Source organism: Botrytis porri (genome assembly GCF_014898465.1).
Source record: "Botrytis porri strain MUCL 3234 chromosome Unknown BPOR_013, whole genome shotgun sequence".
In the NCBI taxonomy this organism is placed as follows: domain Eukaryota; kingdom Fungi; phylum Ascomycota; class Leotiomycetes; order Helotiales; family Sclerotiniaceae; genus Botrytis; species Botrytis porri.
The window spans coordinates 877,048-890,448 of record NW_024066087.1 but is presented as its reverse complement, the minus strand read 5'-3'; the positions used below and the strand labels follow the sequence as shown (position 1 = coordinate 890,448).

General features: G+C 42.8%; 6 protein-coding genes across 6 annotated transcripts; 3 read left to right on the top strand and 3 right to left on the bottom strand.

Moving 5' to 3' along the window:
- Positions 1-2: 2 nt before the first annotated feature.
- On the top strand, positions 3-3,083 carry EAF01_009179 (uncharacterized protein; the record flags this gene model as incomplete). Its single annotated transcript, XM_038917435.1, has 1 exon — positions 3-3,083. The coding sequence occupies one exon, from the start codon at positions 3-5 to the stop codon at positions 3,081-3,083; it is 3,081 nt and encodes a 1,026-aa protein (XP_038767040.1).
- Positions 3,084-3,239: 156 nt separating this feature from the next.
- Positions 3,240-4,448, bottom strand: EAF01_009178 (uncharacterized protein; the record flags this gene model as incomplete). The annotated part of the gene is made up of 4 exons (XM_038917434.1): positions 3,240-3,454; positions 3,508-3,788; positions 3,949-4,238; positions 4,302-4,448. 4 exons carry the CDS (start codon positions 4,446-4,448, stop codon positions 3,240-3,242), a joined length of 933 nt encoding a protein of 310 aa, XP_038767039.1.
- A 754-nt stretch (positions 4,449-5,202) lies between these two features.
- Positions 5,203-6,633, top strand: EAF01_009177 (uncharacterized protein; the record flags this gene model as incomplete). Its single annotated transcript, XM_038917433.1, has 5 exons — positions 5,203-5,566; positions 5,667-5,890; positions 5,946-6,074; positions 6,144-6,238; positions 6,330-6,633. The coding sequence occupies 5 exons, from the start codon at positions 5,203-5,205 to the stop codon at positions 6,631-6,633; spliced, it is 1,116 nt and encodes a 371-aa protein (XP_038767038.1).
- A 405-nt stretch (positions 6,634-7,038) lies between these two features.
- Positions 7,039-8,220, bottom strand: EAF01_009176 (uncharacterized protein; the record flags this gene model as incomplete). Its single annotated transcript, XM_038917432.1, has 2 exons — positions 7,039-8,059; positions 8,132-8,220. The coding sequence occupies 2 exons, from the start codon at positions 8,218-8,220 to the stop codon at positions 7,039-7,041; spliced, it is 1,110 nt and encodes a 369-aa protein (XP_038767037.1).
- Positions 8,221-10,735: 2,515 nt separating this feature from the next.
- Positions 10,736-11,333, top strand: EAF01_009175 (uncharacterized protein; the record flags this gene model as incomplete). The annotated part of the gene is made up of 2 exons (XM_038917431.1): positions 10,736-10,866; positions 10,919-11,333. 2 exons carry the CDS (start codon positions 10,736-10,738, stop codon positions 11,331-11,333), a joined length of 546 nt encoding a protein of 181 aa, XP_038767036.1.
- An 839-nt stretch (positions 11,334-12,172) lies between these two features.
- EAF01_009174 (uncharacterized protein) lies at positions 12,173-13,135 on the bottom strand (the record flags this gene model as incomplete). Its single annotated transcript, XM_038917430.1, has 1 exon — positions 12,173-13,135. One exon carries the CDS (start codon positions 13,133-13,135, stop codon positions 12,173-12,175), a length of 963 nt encoding a protein of 320 aa, XP_038767035.1.
- Between the last annotated feature and the right edge of the window lie 266 nt (positions 13,136-13,401).

Here is a 13,401-nt window from a genome sequence, read left to right as displayed (position 1 = left end):
GGATGCATTACCTTACTCTTTGCTTCGTCGGTTTCGCCCTGAGTCTAATAACCAACACCGGAGCAGATTCAACATCGAATTGCTCTTGTGGTTATTATGATCCAGCGACAGAGAACCTATTTACCGACTTCTTGATTGTTTACTTCAACGAAACGACCACATTCCCGTCGGAGGTATTCCAGAGCCAAGAATATGAAAACAAGTACGAGAAGAGCTGGAATGCACAGTACCGTTCAGGTGCCGATCCGTCAAATGTTCAGATCACAAACTCGACATCACTGGAATTCACGATAAATCCACCAACCTCTGAACATCTCGTCAAAGGTAGCGCGATCAGAACTTTAAGATCTGATATTCAATACGGTTCTTTCAGATCAACCATTCGTCCAGCTCAAGCTTGGACTGGAGGTACCGGCATGTCAATGCTTCTTAAGTACAACGAGACACAAAATATCCAGATCAATAGTTTGAACGCTCAAAAGCCTACAGATGCGTGGATCAATACTTTGCTTGCAGACGAGTTCCCAAATCGGGTAAACGGGCTCAATTTCAGTACATTGGCCAACAATGTCACCTACAGTCCAGAAATTAATCCTTGGGATTTCACTGAAGTTCGCATGGATTGGACCAAAGATAAAGTGCAATTCTATATCGGGAATGTTCTAGCTCGCTCAGTATCAACCAAGAATATAAGCAGCAAAAGGTTTCCAATCACTCCGTCGCCACTATTGTTCAAGCTCTGGTCGAACGGTGATTCATATTTCACGGCTGGACCACCCACAAGAAACACCACAGCCAACCTCGGATGGACCCGATCATTTTTTAATTCGTCAATCATGACAACAGAGCAGCACAAAGAATTCGATACGAGATGTGCTGTTACAGATGCATGCTTGATGGATGATACTTCATTACGTGGTTATACTGCCTTCGGGGTAGATTCTATTCCAAAATGGAAGGCCATACACCATGAAAGTGGCGTCCGAACTTTTGCTTACATTTGCCTCTCATGTTCAGTGGCTCTGACTGTACTGTTACTTTGCAACGTCACTTTCCAAAGATGGCCTACGAAGGACTCCAAGACTCCCAAAGAACCAAAAGTACATAGCTGTTACCGTCTTCCACCCCAAATTTCCAATCCTAAACTGCTCTCGTCATCGGATACAACACCAACAATGTCAACGAGAGCCTCATCTATGGATCTCAAAAATCCGAAAGATGACCTCGAGATAACAAAGGTTGGCTTCACGCTCGGATCTTCAACACTTACACTCAAAGACACGGCCAATCAAGAAGCCGCACGTATGTCAAACATTAGTCCATTCGCAGCATCTCGGCAACATTCTACCTCAAACATGAGTGGGTTTACTTTGAACGATCCTATATCGCCGTCAGCTTCACAGAATAGACTCTACAGTTTCAATGATGCCCAGAATGACTCGATGGTTGTAACACCCCAAAGTTCATTGTTCTTTGGTAAGGATGGTCGTCCAAATTTGGACGATGTTACTCCGTATAATTCGTTCATTTACAGTACAAATCCAACAGAGACATCAGAAAAGAAGGACTCCTCAATGCCGGATATCACCAAAGGCAATGAAACTGAGAAATCTAGACCAGCACCTCCTAATCACGCTGTTTCAGAGGCTCCGGCCCCAATTGCTTTCCCAGCTGCACCTATCAACGCTCGGACTGCACCCACCAAGCGAATTGACTATTTAGCAGGGCTTATATCGATCGCAACCCTTTTGGTGACTCTGATTCACTTCATATTCACCTTTTCGCCAGCAATGGGTATGGTTGGTGCCCTCGAGCACTACATCTATGAGACCATCATTCGAAAGACCGTTGGATCATATCTTCTCAATCAAATTCTTCTTGGACTTTTCTTCATTACATCCACTCGCTTCCTTATCAGTCGTTATCTACGTACTGGTGATCTTGGAAGTATAGCCGAGAAGACGACGGGAAGAACGTTCCGTGTCATGATTCCGATTGCGGCTTGTGCTATGCTTGAGTACTTTTTGATCGATGTGGGAGCTCTCACGTATCTAGAATACCTCCCCAGTATCAGTTGGACAACATGGCCTTATGCAGTGGCATACACAGATTTTGCTCATTACATCTCTGAAATTCTTGAGTTGGTGTACTTGCTTCCTAATGCAGCCCCATTGATCACCTACAACTACTGTACGGGTGTTTTATGGACCATCCCTGTTCAAATTGAAGGTTCTTGGATCACACTTCTGGGATGTATCGTGGTTAGAGAGATTAAAACGCCTTGGAAGCGCATGTGCTACTATGCATTCTGCATTATTAACCATTGGTATGCTCAAAGTTGGGGCACATTTTTCTGGTTTGGAGTTCTTTACACCGATCTAGACGTCACCTTCAAGTACAAGAAGTGGTTCAAAGACCACGCCTTTGTCCTGTGGACCGGAATCGTTATTGGTTTCATTCTAGCCATTGCTGCACTATCCAACGATCTGATCACTGCATGGACGGGTTTCTCCTTGCCTATCGTGGAACGAGGTATTCATCCGGATCCCGAGAGCGGTCTTCCGATCGCCCAGACAGCGAACGCAGGATATCCAGAGTATTTCAATCCTCGTTTCAATGGAATCATATTCGCCGTCGGTCTTCAATTCGTCATCGAAAATTGTTACTTCGTTCAATGTTTCTTGTCCATGAAACTTTGGTTGATGCTCTTTCCCCATATTTTCACCATCTATCTTATCCATGGTTTGATTTGGTGGTCGCTTGGTAGCACAGTATGTGTACAATTGGCTGCCAATACCTCCCTTCCATATTGGTCTATTGCCTTGATTACGGCGATAGTTTGCTACGGAACTTTGTTTGCATCACTACCCGTTCTTACACCAGTGGTGGAGACCTTGGGAAAGAATGTTACTGGTAATATTTGGAGAATGGCACATCTAAAGCCGGCTCCCAGAAGAAAGACCTTGTTCCCTTTTGCGGACAGGCTTTTCTTAGACTATGAAGAAAAGACGGGAGAGATTGTGGATGAACAAAAGGATGTGGAAAAAAAGGCAGGAATAAATGTGCATGAGGAAGAATTGTAAATGGCGTTTCGGATTTTGAAGTTATGAAGATACAATATATGATATTGAACGCGATACCTCTAATTTACTGATGATTTGAAATATTGAAAAAATTACAGAAACCAAGAATGAAAGAGATAAGCTGCTCGGTGAACTCAAGAATGAAGTATCCAGACATCATGTCTGCCTTGTAATCTCTATGACAACTTTCTTTGCCGACACACCATTTCTAAGAAGATTAATCCCATCCTGCACTCTGCCCAATCCGCCCTCGAGAACTTCCGGCTCTGGCTTGGCCAAGTACTTTCCCTTGGCCAATGCCTCCGGTACGTATTTCCGACATACTGCATCCCCGATGTCGAGATCTACAAGTCCCACATCTAGACCATTTACTAAATGATAATGTCAGCTCTGCTCAGCTAGAAACGAAAAGGAAAAAACTTACCCATAACAGGCTCAACATTATACTTATTTGGTGCAGGAGGTAACACAGTAGCAAACTTTCTGGCACCAATGTTATGAGCAATTTCGGCACAAGCTTGTTGTGTGTTCGCTAGAGCGATGCAGTCGAATATGACATCGTCAGTTTGAAGAATTGCCAGGATGTCTTGTATAACAGTGGGTGATTTATGGTCAAAAGCATGGGTTGCGCCAATATTTTTGACGAAGTCGTGGTTTTGGGTACTAGCAGTAGTAATAACAGTGTAACCTGCTGCTTTCGCCAATCTTGACAGTTCAGTATCAGTCAATTGTTCAGTCTACAGTAGCAAAATAAAAAAATTGGTGCGCTTACTGAATTGCTGAGGCACCACAACTCGAACTTCCACCCCAGATCAAAATCGTCTTTCCCGCCGGCTCTGGATTCAGCACCGGAAGTGGCATTCACAAGACTTTGAAAAGTCCCGCAGCAGCCGTGGAGGTAGCAAGAGGAAGGACCGCTGCATTTGCCAAAGGGATGTCATCCGGAACCACAGAAACGAGAATCTCACTACAAGTAGCATAACGTTGGAACGCGGTGTTTTGGACGATTCGTGATAGAATTCCATCACATTGACCAATAACCCGTTGTCCAATCTGAAAATGGTTTACGCCGGATCCAAGTTGGATGATAGTGCCAGAGACGTCGGCGCCGAAGATCCAGGGATAGGGCATGCTGAAATAGGGGGTGTCTTGCATCTATCGAGAAATTAATTGATGTTAATTAAATGGAAGAGATGGGAGTTGAATAGAGTAACAGACCTTCCAGTCAGTTGGGTTGATAGCTGCATAGGCTACTTCGATGACTACTTCGTTATCTCTAGGGCTAGGAATTGGTCCTGGTCCTACTTTTACTTGGCCTTTCTCTGTGGGAATCCATGCTGCCTGATTGTTGGTAATTGGAGACATTTTGAACAGTGTGTTTTTGAGAGTTGAGAGTTCATGTTGTGATATATATGTTGCATGAATATGGAACTACTGACCGATTTATATACTCTCGTCACAGTGGGAAAACTCTTGACGTGATTTTTTCTTGGAAAGCATCCACGAACCTCCGTCGTACGGTCGTCATGTTAAGAAAAGCATCACGAGTATGACGCTGAACTACAAAAGTAGCACAGGACAGTTATTTGACAAAATCAACAACAATTTGCAGATTCTAGCCGGAATTCGTGATAGGGAAGTGTATCCGCACCTTGCCTAGACCTATTTCATACCCCTGACCCCCACTCTGATTAACAACCGATGAATCCTTCCTGCTTACCAACAAACATCCGATAACCAAAACTCTCCGTAGAATAGACGAAAATTACCAAAGTTCTCCGAAGGTTACAATCTTTCTCTATATACCTCTGTCTTGAAGCCAATCTTCAATATATGGAGTCGAACGAATCCCCGCCTGAAAGGTTCACCTGTAGTATTTGTGGAAAAGATTGTGGTAATAGTAAGTCGACCCTTTTCATCAAAAATTGCAAGAAAATTTAACCTGAATATGCAGAGAAATCCCAAGTTCGTCATATCTCTTACTGCAAAAGAGTCGGATCTCGCGGTGGTGTAAGATCAAGGAAGCGTGCTTGCTCAGCATGTACCAAGGCCAAGACGCAATGCGATTTGATACATCCAAGCTGCTCACGATGTCTAAAAAAGAGCTTGAGCTGTATTTATGAGGGACCCTCAGTTACTGAAAGGAAAGGTTCTAGAGCCAGCAGTAGCAAATTGTACTAGTACTGATGTAAATAAGATTGAAGAAGTATCTTTGATCTTATCTTCGTTGCAAGAAGTCGCTTCGCCGGTATTGCTGGATGTCCATGAAGCCAGCATGGTTTCCAATCCATTGCAAATCTCGGATATTATCGCCGATGATATAATGAGTCTCGAACTGCACAATGAAAATTGGAATTCCGATATTGAGGAGTTAATCTCGGAACATATGGATATTTCATTCATCACCAAGCCTACAAGATCTTCCCCACGACCATTTCCAATAGATCCATCCCCTATTCTCGCGAGCTATCAACCAAAAGATAGTGGGCCATACTATAGGCTATACAATCAACCAGTACCCAACGCACCGAAAGCCTTTGTAGTTCGAAAACTGTCCAATAATCAATTCTCCCTGAACCGAAGTTACATACTATGCACTTTACCAACCTACCCCTCAATTGCTACTCCCTGAAGGTGACGATGAACTTCCACCGTTCATCCACCCTAATTTCAACAACCGCAAAGCGCTCCCCGCACCGCTAGCTACATGTGCCGTCCTCGCACAATGGATAAGTGTGAAGAATGAGGATAATGTTTTGTTCATATGGGGGTGCATCAGAATGGAGATTGATAGAATATGTGCCCAGGTCTGTTCACGAATCGAGTTTGGACTGAGTGTATTCTGAATAATAAAAATGCTAGTATACAACATATAGCATAGAAGATTCCGTCGCTACTCTTCAAGCCATAACGATTTATTTCATTCTTCGACTTTCGGAAGATAATGAGAAGGCAACAAGTTTCGATGTTCGATTCATTTCCACAATGATTGTAAGTTGATCTCATTTGCATTCTTGATATTCGCCATGCTCTCGTACCTTCACACTAATGAAACGATAGAAAGTCTCTATGCAGGTTGCACACTTGGCAGAAGACCTCCAAAATGAGGTTGTTCCATCGTGGAAAGAATGGGCACTAGCCGAATCTATATGCCGGTAAGCAGGTCAACTATTCTCAATATCGAGTTCAGGAAGAGATCTACCCCTGCAAAAGTTCATCTCACTAACTCGACTGCATCATGCTCAGCACAATTATAATACTATTCTTTGTCGACCTCTTCTATGACGTCTCCTCCTCAGTCACAGAATATCGCTGCGACGGAAATCGCCTAAAATATATGGCTCTACCCTGTTCTCGCAAACTCTGGAGAGCGACTAGAAATGAAGCGTGGGAAATTGAGTATACGAATTCTATGAGAGGCGAACGGCTTACCTATGGAGATCTGATAAATTCTCGGAATAGGCCTCAGGATCGGACGTTAGATGGATGGTTATCTCAGTTGGATGACTTTGGAATGCTAGTTCTGGCTGCGGCGAGTCTGGCTTCGTGAGTAGGTTAGAAGGGGAAACATGAGAGGGAGAGAGTAACATTGGAATAATCCCCTGTACTCAATGAAAATAACTCGTAGCATTGGCCTCTAAATTCACTCACTGCCTTCATTTTTCACGAGAAGTGTCTTAGACATTTTATATATCGAGTCGCCGTATATGTACAGTTGGAGTAAAATCAATTCCCGAGGATTAGTTCCGATCTTTACTTGCAAGAAAGTGATTGGTTGTGAAATTTTTCAAATGTAACAAGGCTACCCATCACTCAATCCATGACAATATAGCTTTCCAGCTCAGCAACCTTCAACAAGCGCAACAATGTACCCCATAGATTTATTTTATTGATTGATAGTCTAATCTGGCAACTACGGGCTCTCAGAAGCATAATCAACATCCATTGCTTGGTTTCATAGTTGTTGAATGCCCATGCCCTCCTTAAATTCAATGGTGCGGGACTCGTCTTGGCCATCTTCGAATGCAAACACACCCAAATAAAATAATTCAAGCAAGCCAGCATTTGCCTGTGCTGTATTGAAAGGCGTGCCCTTCATATTTATTTCATCTGTTAAACGCAGCAGTTCTGTGGTAACCTTCCGATTATTCCTAATGCGATCCAATACTTTCATGCTTTCTAATTTTCGTTTGAAGTTCGCAACAACTACAAAAGCATCAGGTGAGTATTTAGCCGTTCCTCTAATCTCCTTGAAAACTGGGCATTCAAGGATCTTCGAAGTGATATGGTTATGATATTCGCAGCAGGTTGTTGATGAACTGTTCCAATTCTCGATAATTTGTGGTTCCGATATCAATGGGTTGAGTTTATAATTTTTCGCCACTGGAACGCCAGGAAACAAGCTTCCCCAATGTTCCAGTTGTTCCGAAGGAAAGGGTTCCAGATAGGATTTTGCCAGCTTGGAGGGCGTGGATTGAGATGCGAGTACTACCATCGAGTTCAAAAAACGGATGAAGTAACGCAAGGGTCCTGGAAGCTCTTCTATACCTCCTAATTCATCATATGAAGCTGAGAATGTTTCTTCAATACGAGCAATCCATTGGGGCTGTACAAGTCTAACACGTCCGTCCTTGATTCTGAACCATGAAATAAGATAGTTTGTGACAAAGTCTTGTAGAACCAAAGCGCAGTATTTATGAGCCAAACAATAAAGCTCCACCCTAGTATTAACGGACGAATAGGAAGTGTTTTCATCTGCCATGTTTATTCGATTTGTATAACACCATTCGACTAACAACTCGAATGCATTGAAGTTATCCTCGGGTAAGTCTATGACCTTGGATGTTGCCTCACTAAAGTTCCCGCGGAGCATGGCATCGAAAACTTCCAGCTTTTCGCAAATGACGTTTTTGTGCACTTGAATAGGCTTAAGTTTGTTACCTACTCGGAAGGTGATAACTTCATCGCCAAGAAACCTATTAAGAAACAAAGTTAGTCTCTTTCACACAATACTGGCAATGATCATGGGTGAGCATGCCGAGACTTACTTTGAAAAGTGTTTAGTCTGTTTTGATATAGGGGAAGGGTTTGCGCCATTGGCAACTTTTCTTCTGGTACCACGTTGACAGGAGGACATGGCGAAGAAATTTCCTCAGAGCCCTGAAATCAGAGGGATATGGCAAGTCGAGAAATCGATTTGCGATGGGAGCGAAGTCAATTGTAAAGGAGATCAAGAAGATGACGTAGTTTCATATGGTAATCCGATAAAATCTGATATAAATTTGATTGGGAAGTCGATAATTTTGGAATGGGCGTTAATGAAGTGGAGGTTGTGAAGAAATTGAGGGTTGTGAAAATGGGGATGTGGGAAGAACTTTAAATAACTGAACTTGTGATACAATGGCCGTATAGAGCGCGTAGAGTGAAAACTTAACGCCGTATCTCATCTGTAACTATTGTGACGTTCAAACCAAAGACCGTACATGATGGGCTCATCACGACAATTATTTCAGTCGCGCACTGATGGAGACAGTGTTCGCTACTAGGCGACTATTGAGGTCATTGTGTAATCTCATGTTACTTACACGGTAGGAGAGACAGTGAATTACAAGTGATAAGCAGTGAAATTTAGAATTGATGAACGTTGAAGAATGATCAAATTTGCAGTTTCTGCTTCGTCATCATCAAGATTATACGACCCCTCTTCTCTAGATTCAATATGCTGTTCTTCTCACGAGCTAAAATAAAGATGATTGTCAAGGCATCAAATTCTGTGATATTACCAGCGATAATTGAAAGGATTGACAAGAGGATCTCAAGAAGTTTTCGTTTGCTTTCTTTGTCGCCAGGTACCAGGACCTCAAAGATAATGACCCAAGGTTGGTGTAATTCAACAGAGCTATGCATATATAGCCATTGGGGATGAAAGCTGATGCTGATGAAACAGTTGATTGGAAATAACCTCACTTAAGGAGATTTGTACTCATCATAGCACTTGCTCTCTCATCCGTTTCCTATTAAAAATGTTCATAGGTTACGTGAAACCATCACAACTTTGTGCTGTCAATGCTCAAGTAATCGATCGATCGATTCGACAAGAAGAAGGATGAGAAATATGAATTTCAATAGATCAGTATCCTGATTGTTGTTGCTATGAATGGACATCTCTACAAGGTGCAGAATCTCGTAGATGTATTCATTTCTAGAGAAATCGATGTCGAGGTGGAAATGACATTTCGACCCTTGGACTGAAGACAAGATAGCAGAAAAATTGTAGTGGCGCTAGCGGCCGTCGTAACGAGGGGTGCGTGGTCAATGCTCTGTTTGTGGAACTAGACTGGATTGGACTGACAAGTGACAACATTGACATTTGACATTTGACATCTCTCTATCTATTTACATCAACCTCAAGCTATTCTGGCAATTTTGGATACTCTCACTCTACTAACTCCGTGGGCTTTTGCTTCGAAAAGAATCAGATGACAGTCTGATATTCTCTTGAGTTGACAGACCTAGATCCATATCTTCCTCTACAAGTCAGATTGTTACTGCATCCCATCAGATCAAAATGAATCATGTTTCATCAATATAATCGACCTGAATATGATGTATCAGATGCATCGCATAATTCACCTTTGTCACACAGAACATTCGAATTACTGATGTGCCGTCACCGGCCTCAGATTCTTCGTCCAGTTTCACGTTTTTTGCTGGCGAAGCTGGCGGTCAGACCTCCCCACCACGTCTTTGCTCACCATCGCATGTTTCGCTCTATATGGAAAGTCTTAACTTTTTCCTTCACCATAGATAGCAAGAGTACCATATTCAATCATGGAGACTTCTGGTAGAGTCATCCTCCATGTCTGATCTGCACGGTGCGGGTAGATCTGATTGAAGTACGTTTTTGTTTCCTGTACATACCTGGGTAGTCAGCCCTATGAGCTAAGTCGATGCCGCTCAGACGACAATCGCCTCGGGTGGTAGAAGATTCAAGTTAGTCTCGATCACAAGCTTAGAAGATGCTCTTATGAGGTTATCCTTGTTCGGTTTACAAAGACATAAGGTGTACCTTGCCAATCGCTTGCGTCGCGGTTTAGTAAAAGTTCCGATTGCATAACAGCTCCAATTCAGTCGTCTGAAGACTTTATCTTGTAAAACAACTAGTAACTCCCAAATTCGCAATCATACCTCAATCGGATTAATTTGAATATTCGGATTAAACTTGAGGCGAGCATTCCCGTTACAAAATTGCCCTATGAAACAAGGCTTAAGTAATGTAAAAACAGCCAATCGGATAGGATGCTGCAAATCTAAATTAGGAGTCTCAAGAGTAGATCAAGAACATTCGAATGCAAATCTACGTTCCATTTCTTTAAAGCTTTGATATCGGTGCTCTACATTGGCATATATATACAATCTGCGGGGAAGCATCATTACTCCCTTCATCAATCACTTTCTCTAATCATTTTCATCTGATCGCAACTTTAGTCACTTTCTCAAAGTTGACAACACATTCATTTCATACCTCGCTACATTCTTTCCGCGTTGATCGTGTAACACATCTCCTTTACTTTCCTTTCTCTTCACACGCAGGACGAATAACGAACAACATTTTTGAACTTATCAATTAAATTTTATTTCTCGTTAAAATCATGAAGTTCACAGCAATCTCAACTTTCCTTCTTGTGGGTCTTGCATTTTCAGACAGCGCATTAGGCTATGCATCTCGTCATGTACACCGTCGTGCATTAGGACCACGTGCGAGTAATATTGCATCATCTCTGTAAGTCATCACTGATGGATATAAAACGATGTATGAATTAACATTTAAACAGAGAGACTGTCAACTTGAACAATGCTCCAGTACCCACCCCTCTCGCACTTCTCCCTCGCCAGAACAACACCAACAATGGCGCTACCGCACCCAACATTAACGCACAATTAACGCTGACTGCCGTTCCCGCAAACACAACCACGGTTTTAGTCTCTTCGACTTCAACAGGTCCTGCACCAACCGGAACTGCAGCGGCCGTGGGAGGTATTCAACCTCCAAATGTTGAAACTACAACGGATCCAGATCGACCATTTTCTGTAAATGGAAACACCTTTACGGATATGGAGGATGCTGTTGACAGGTCATGTGCAATCCAGCATAATGCTTGTGCGGATGCGGTTAACAATGGAGAGTTGTCGGACGTGGAGATTGGTGATTGTGATGATCAGCTTTCAAAGTGTGTTGCGACTGGTTAGAGATGAAACATTAATCAGTTAAGAAGTGAAGCGGAGTGAAGAGGGGGAAAGGATCTGGGAGTTTATAATAGTTGATCTATACCACTCTTTGATTTCCCTGCAATAATGACCATGAAATGCTCTTCGGATGCCAGTAAAGTAGTCTTACTGAATATGGATGTTATATTATAACGCGTTCGACTGAACCTATATATCTCACTTCAACCGCCCGGAATAGGGAATTCGGGGCCGGGTTTCTGGAACCCCGGGGAATGAGTCGAGCATTCTTTAAATCAAAACGTCAGTTGAGTTATTGTCTTGCTCATCGGAGGGATCATTAATATAACCTGGGCAGGATGTTGCACGTTATTGCGTCTCTCTGGAAGCTCTTTCCGGATTAGGTTTTGATCGTTCGGGGTCGGAATTGTAGTTAAATGTCAATGAGAGGCCGACAAATTCGTGTTCCGGTACTCATCAGAATCTGAGCTATTCATGAATATAAAATCGAGTAGTATTGTTGATTGCCTCGTTGTAATAATGTGGAACTCAAGGATCCTCTGATTCAGGATTTTGGAAGACCTGGTTAAAAGTATCCCAAGCCGGAAGCATTCTGTTGTAAATTTGGGAATAACTTTAAACAAAGAAGGCATCTTAAGCCATTCTTCAAGTGCTTCAATGGATATAGAACAGATGAAGAAAGTCAGAATTCGAGGTAATGACGATCTGGATGTCAAAGGTTTTTGGGCCTGGCAGAAGAGACCATCGACTTCACGATGGGGGACACGGGGCACTTAATACACTAAATTTCGTCAACATTGAATGCACAGAGTCCTTTGACCTGTGGTTATATTACCCCAATTTCAATTCATTACAATCACAAATTTTTCGCCCTTTCTTTGTGATGCTTTTTCATAAGCTTCAACCCCATTTTCAATCCCAATATCTATCCATGATCCTTCGTCTGCTCCTTTTAACGAACCCTCTTCGAACTTACCCGTCAGTTCCTTCAATTGAAGCGCAAGATCCCCGACACCATATGCTAATGTATTGCACCCTACCAATGACTTTTCTCCCCGATAGAAACTCAACATATCCAGTGTCAATTCTGCATCAGCGCCACCCCTCGGTGATGCGATAAAGGCCAATCTGCCTCCTCTTGCAAGCTTATTGACAGCAGCCTGTACCAAAGCAGGTTGACCCACAGTATCTGCCACAACATCCACACCTTTTCCATCCGTTGAATCATTAACAGCATTGAGTTCTGGATCAGTAGCAACATTGATGTCATAATTATCGCTTCTCGTAGCAGATATCACTCGACAACCCATACACTTCGCTAATTGAACTATTGCCGAACCAACAGCACCATTTGCGCCTGTCACCAATACCGTCTCGCCTTTCTTGGTATGTGCCCGTGAAAGAACAAGACTTGCAGTTGTGAATGGAACGCCAACGCAAGCTGCCTGAGTAAACGAGAGGTTTTCTGGCTTCGGCGCGACAGCATCCTCAGGAACGAGACAATATTCGGCTTGGAAACCATCCTGGGTGAAGGCAATTGTGTTTCCACTGGTACCATAGACTTCTTGCCCAATTCGATTAGATGGGCCTTCCACTACGATTCCCGAAAAATCACGACCGGGAGTTCGGGGAAATGTGGTATATGGAAAGCCACCTTTAGAATTAAGGAGGTCGCTTGGATGAATTGCCGAAGCGTGGACTTTGATGATGACATGGTTTGGTATCAATGTAGGTCTTGGGACATCTTGGAGGACCAACTTAGGTGCTGCTGCTAGATCATCGCGGATAAGTCGCAGTGCTTTCATTGTGGTAGTCATTATTCTTTGAGTCTGATTTGAGATCCTTCGATATCATATGCAATAATGTTGAAATGGGAATTTAAGAGGGTAATGCTTCTCATGTGCTTTATATGAAGGCTCAGAGAACCTGCAGCTTGATTATTAAGAACCTACTAATCGCCCGACATACCCCATTTCCTGTGATTCGATTTGTAATGGTGCATTAGACAAGTATTAGACAAGCTTCAATAATGATAACAAACATTAGACACTTGGTGTTGATATTTTCAACT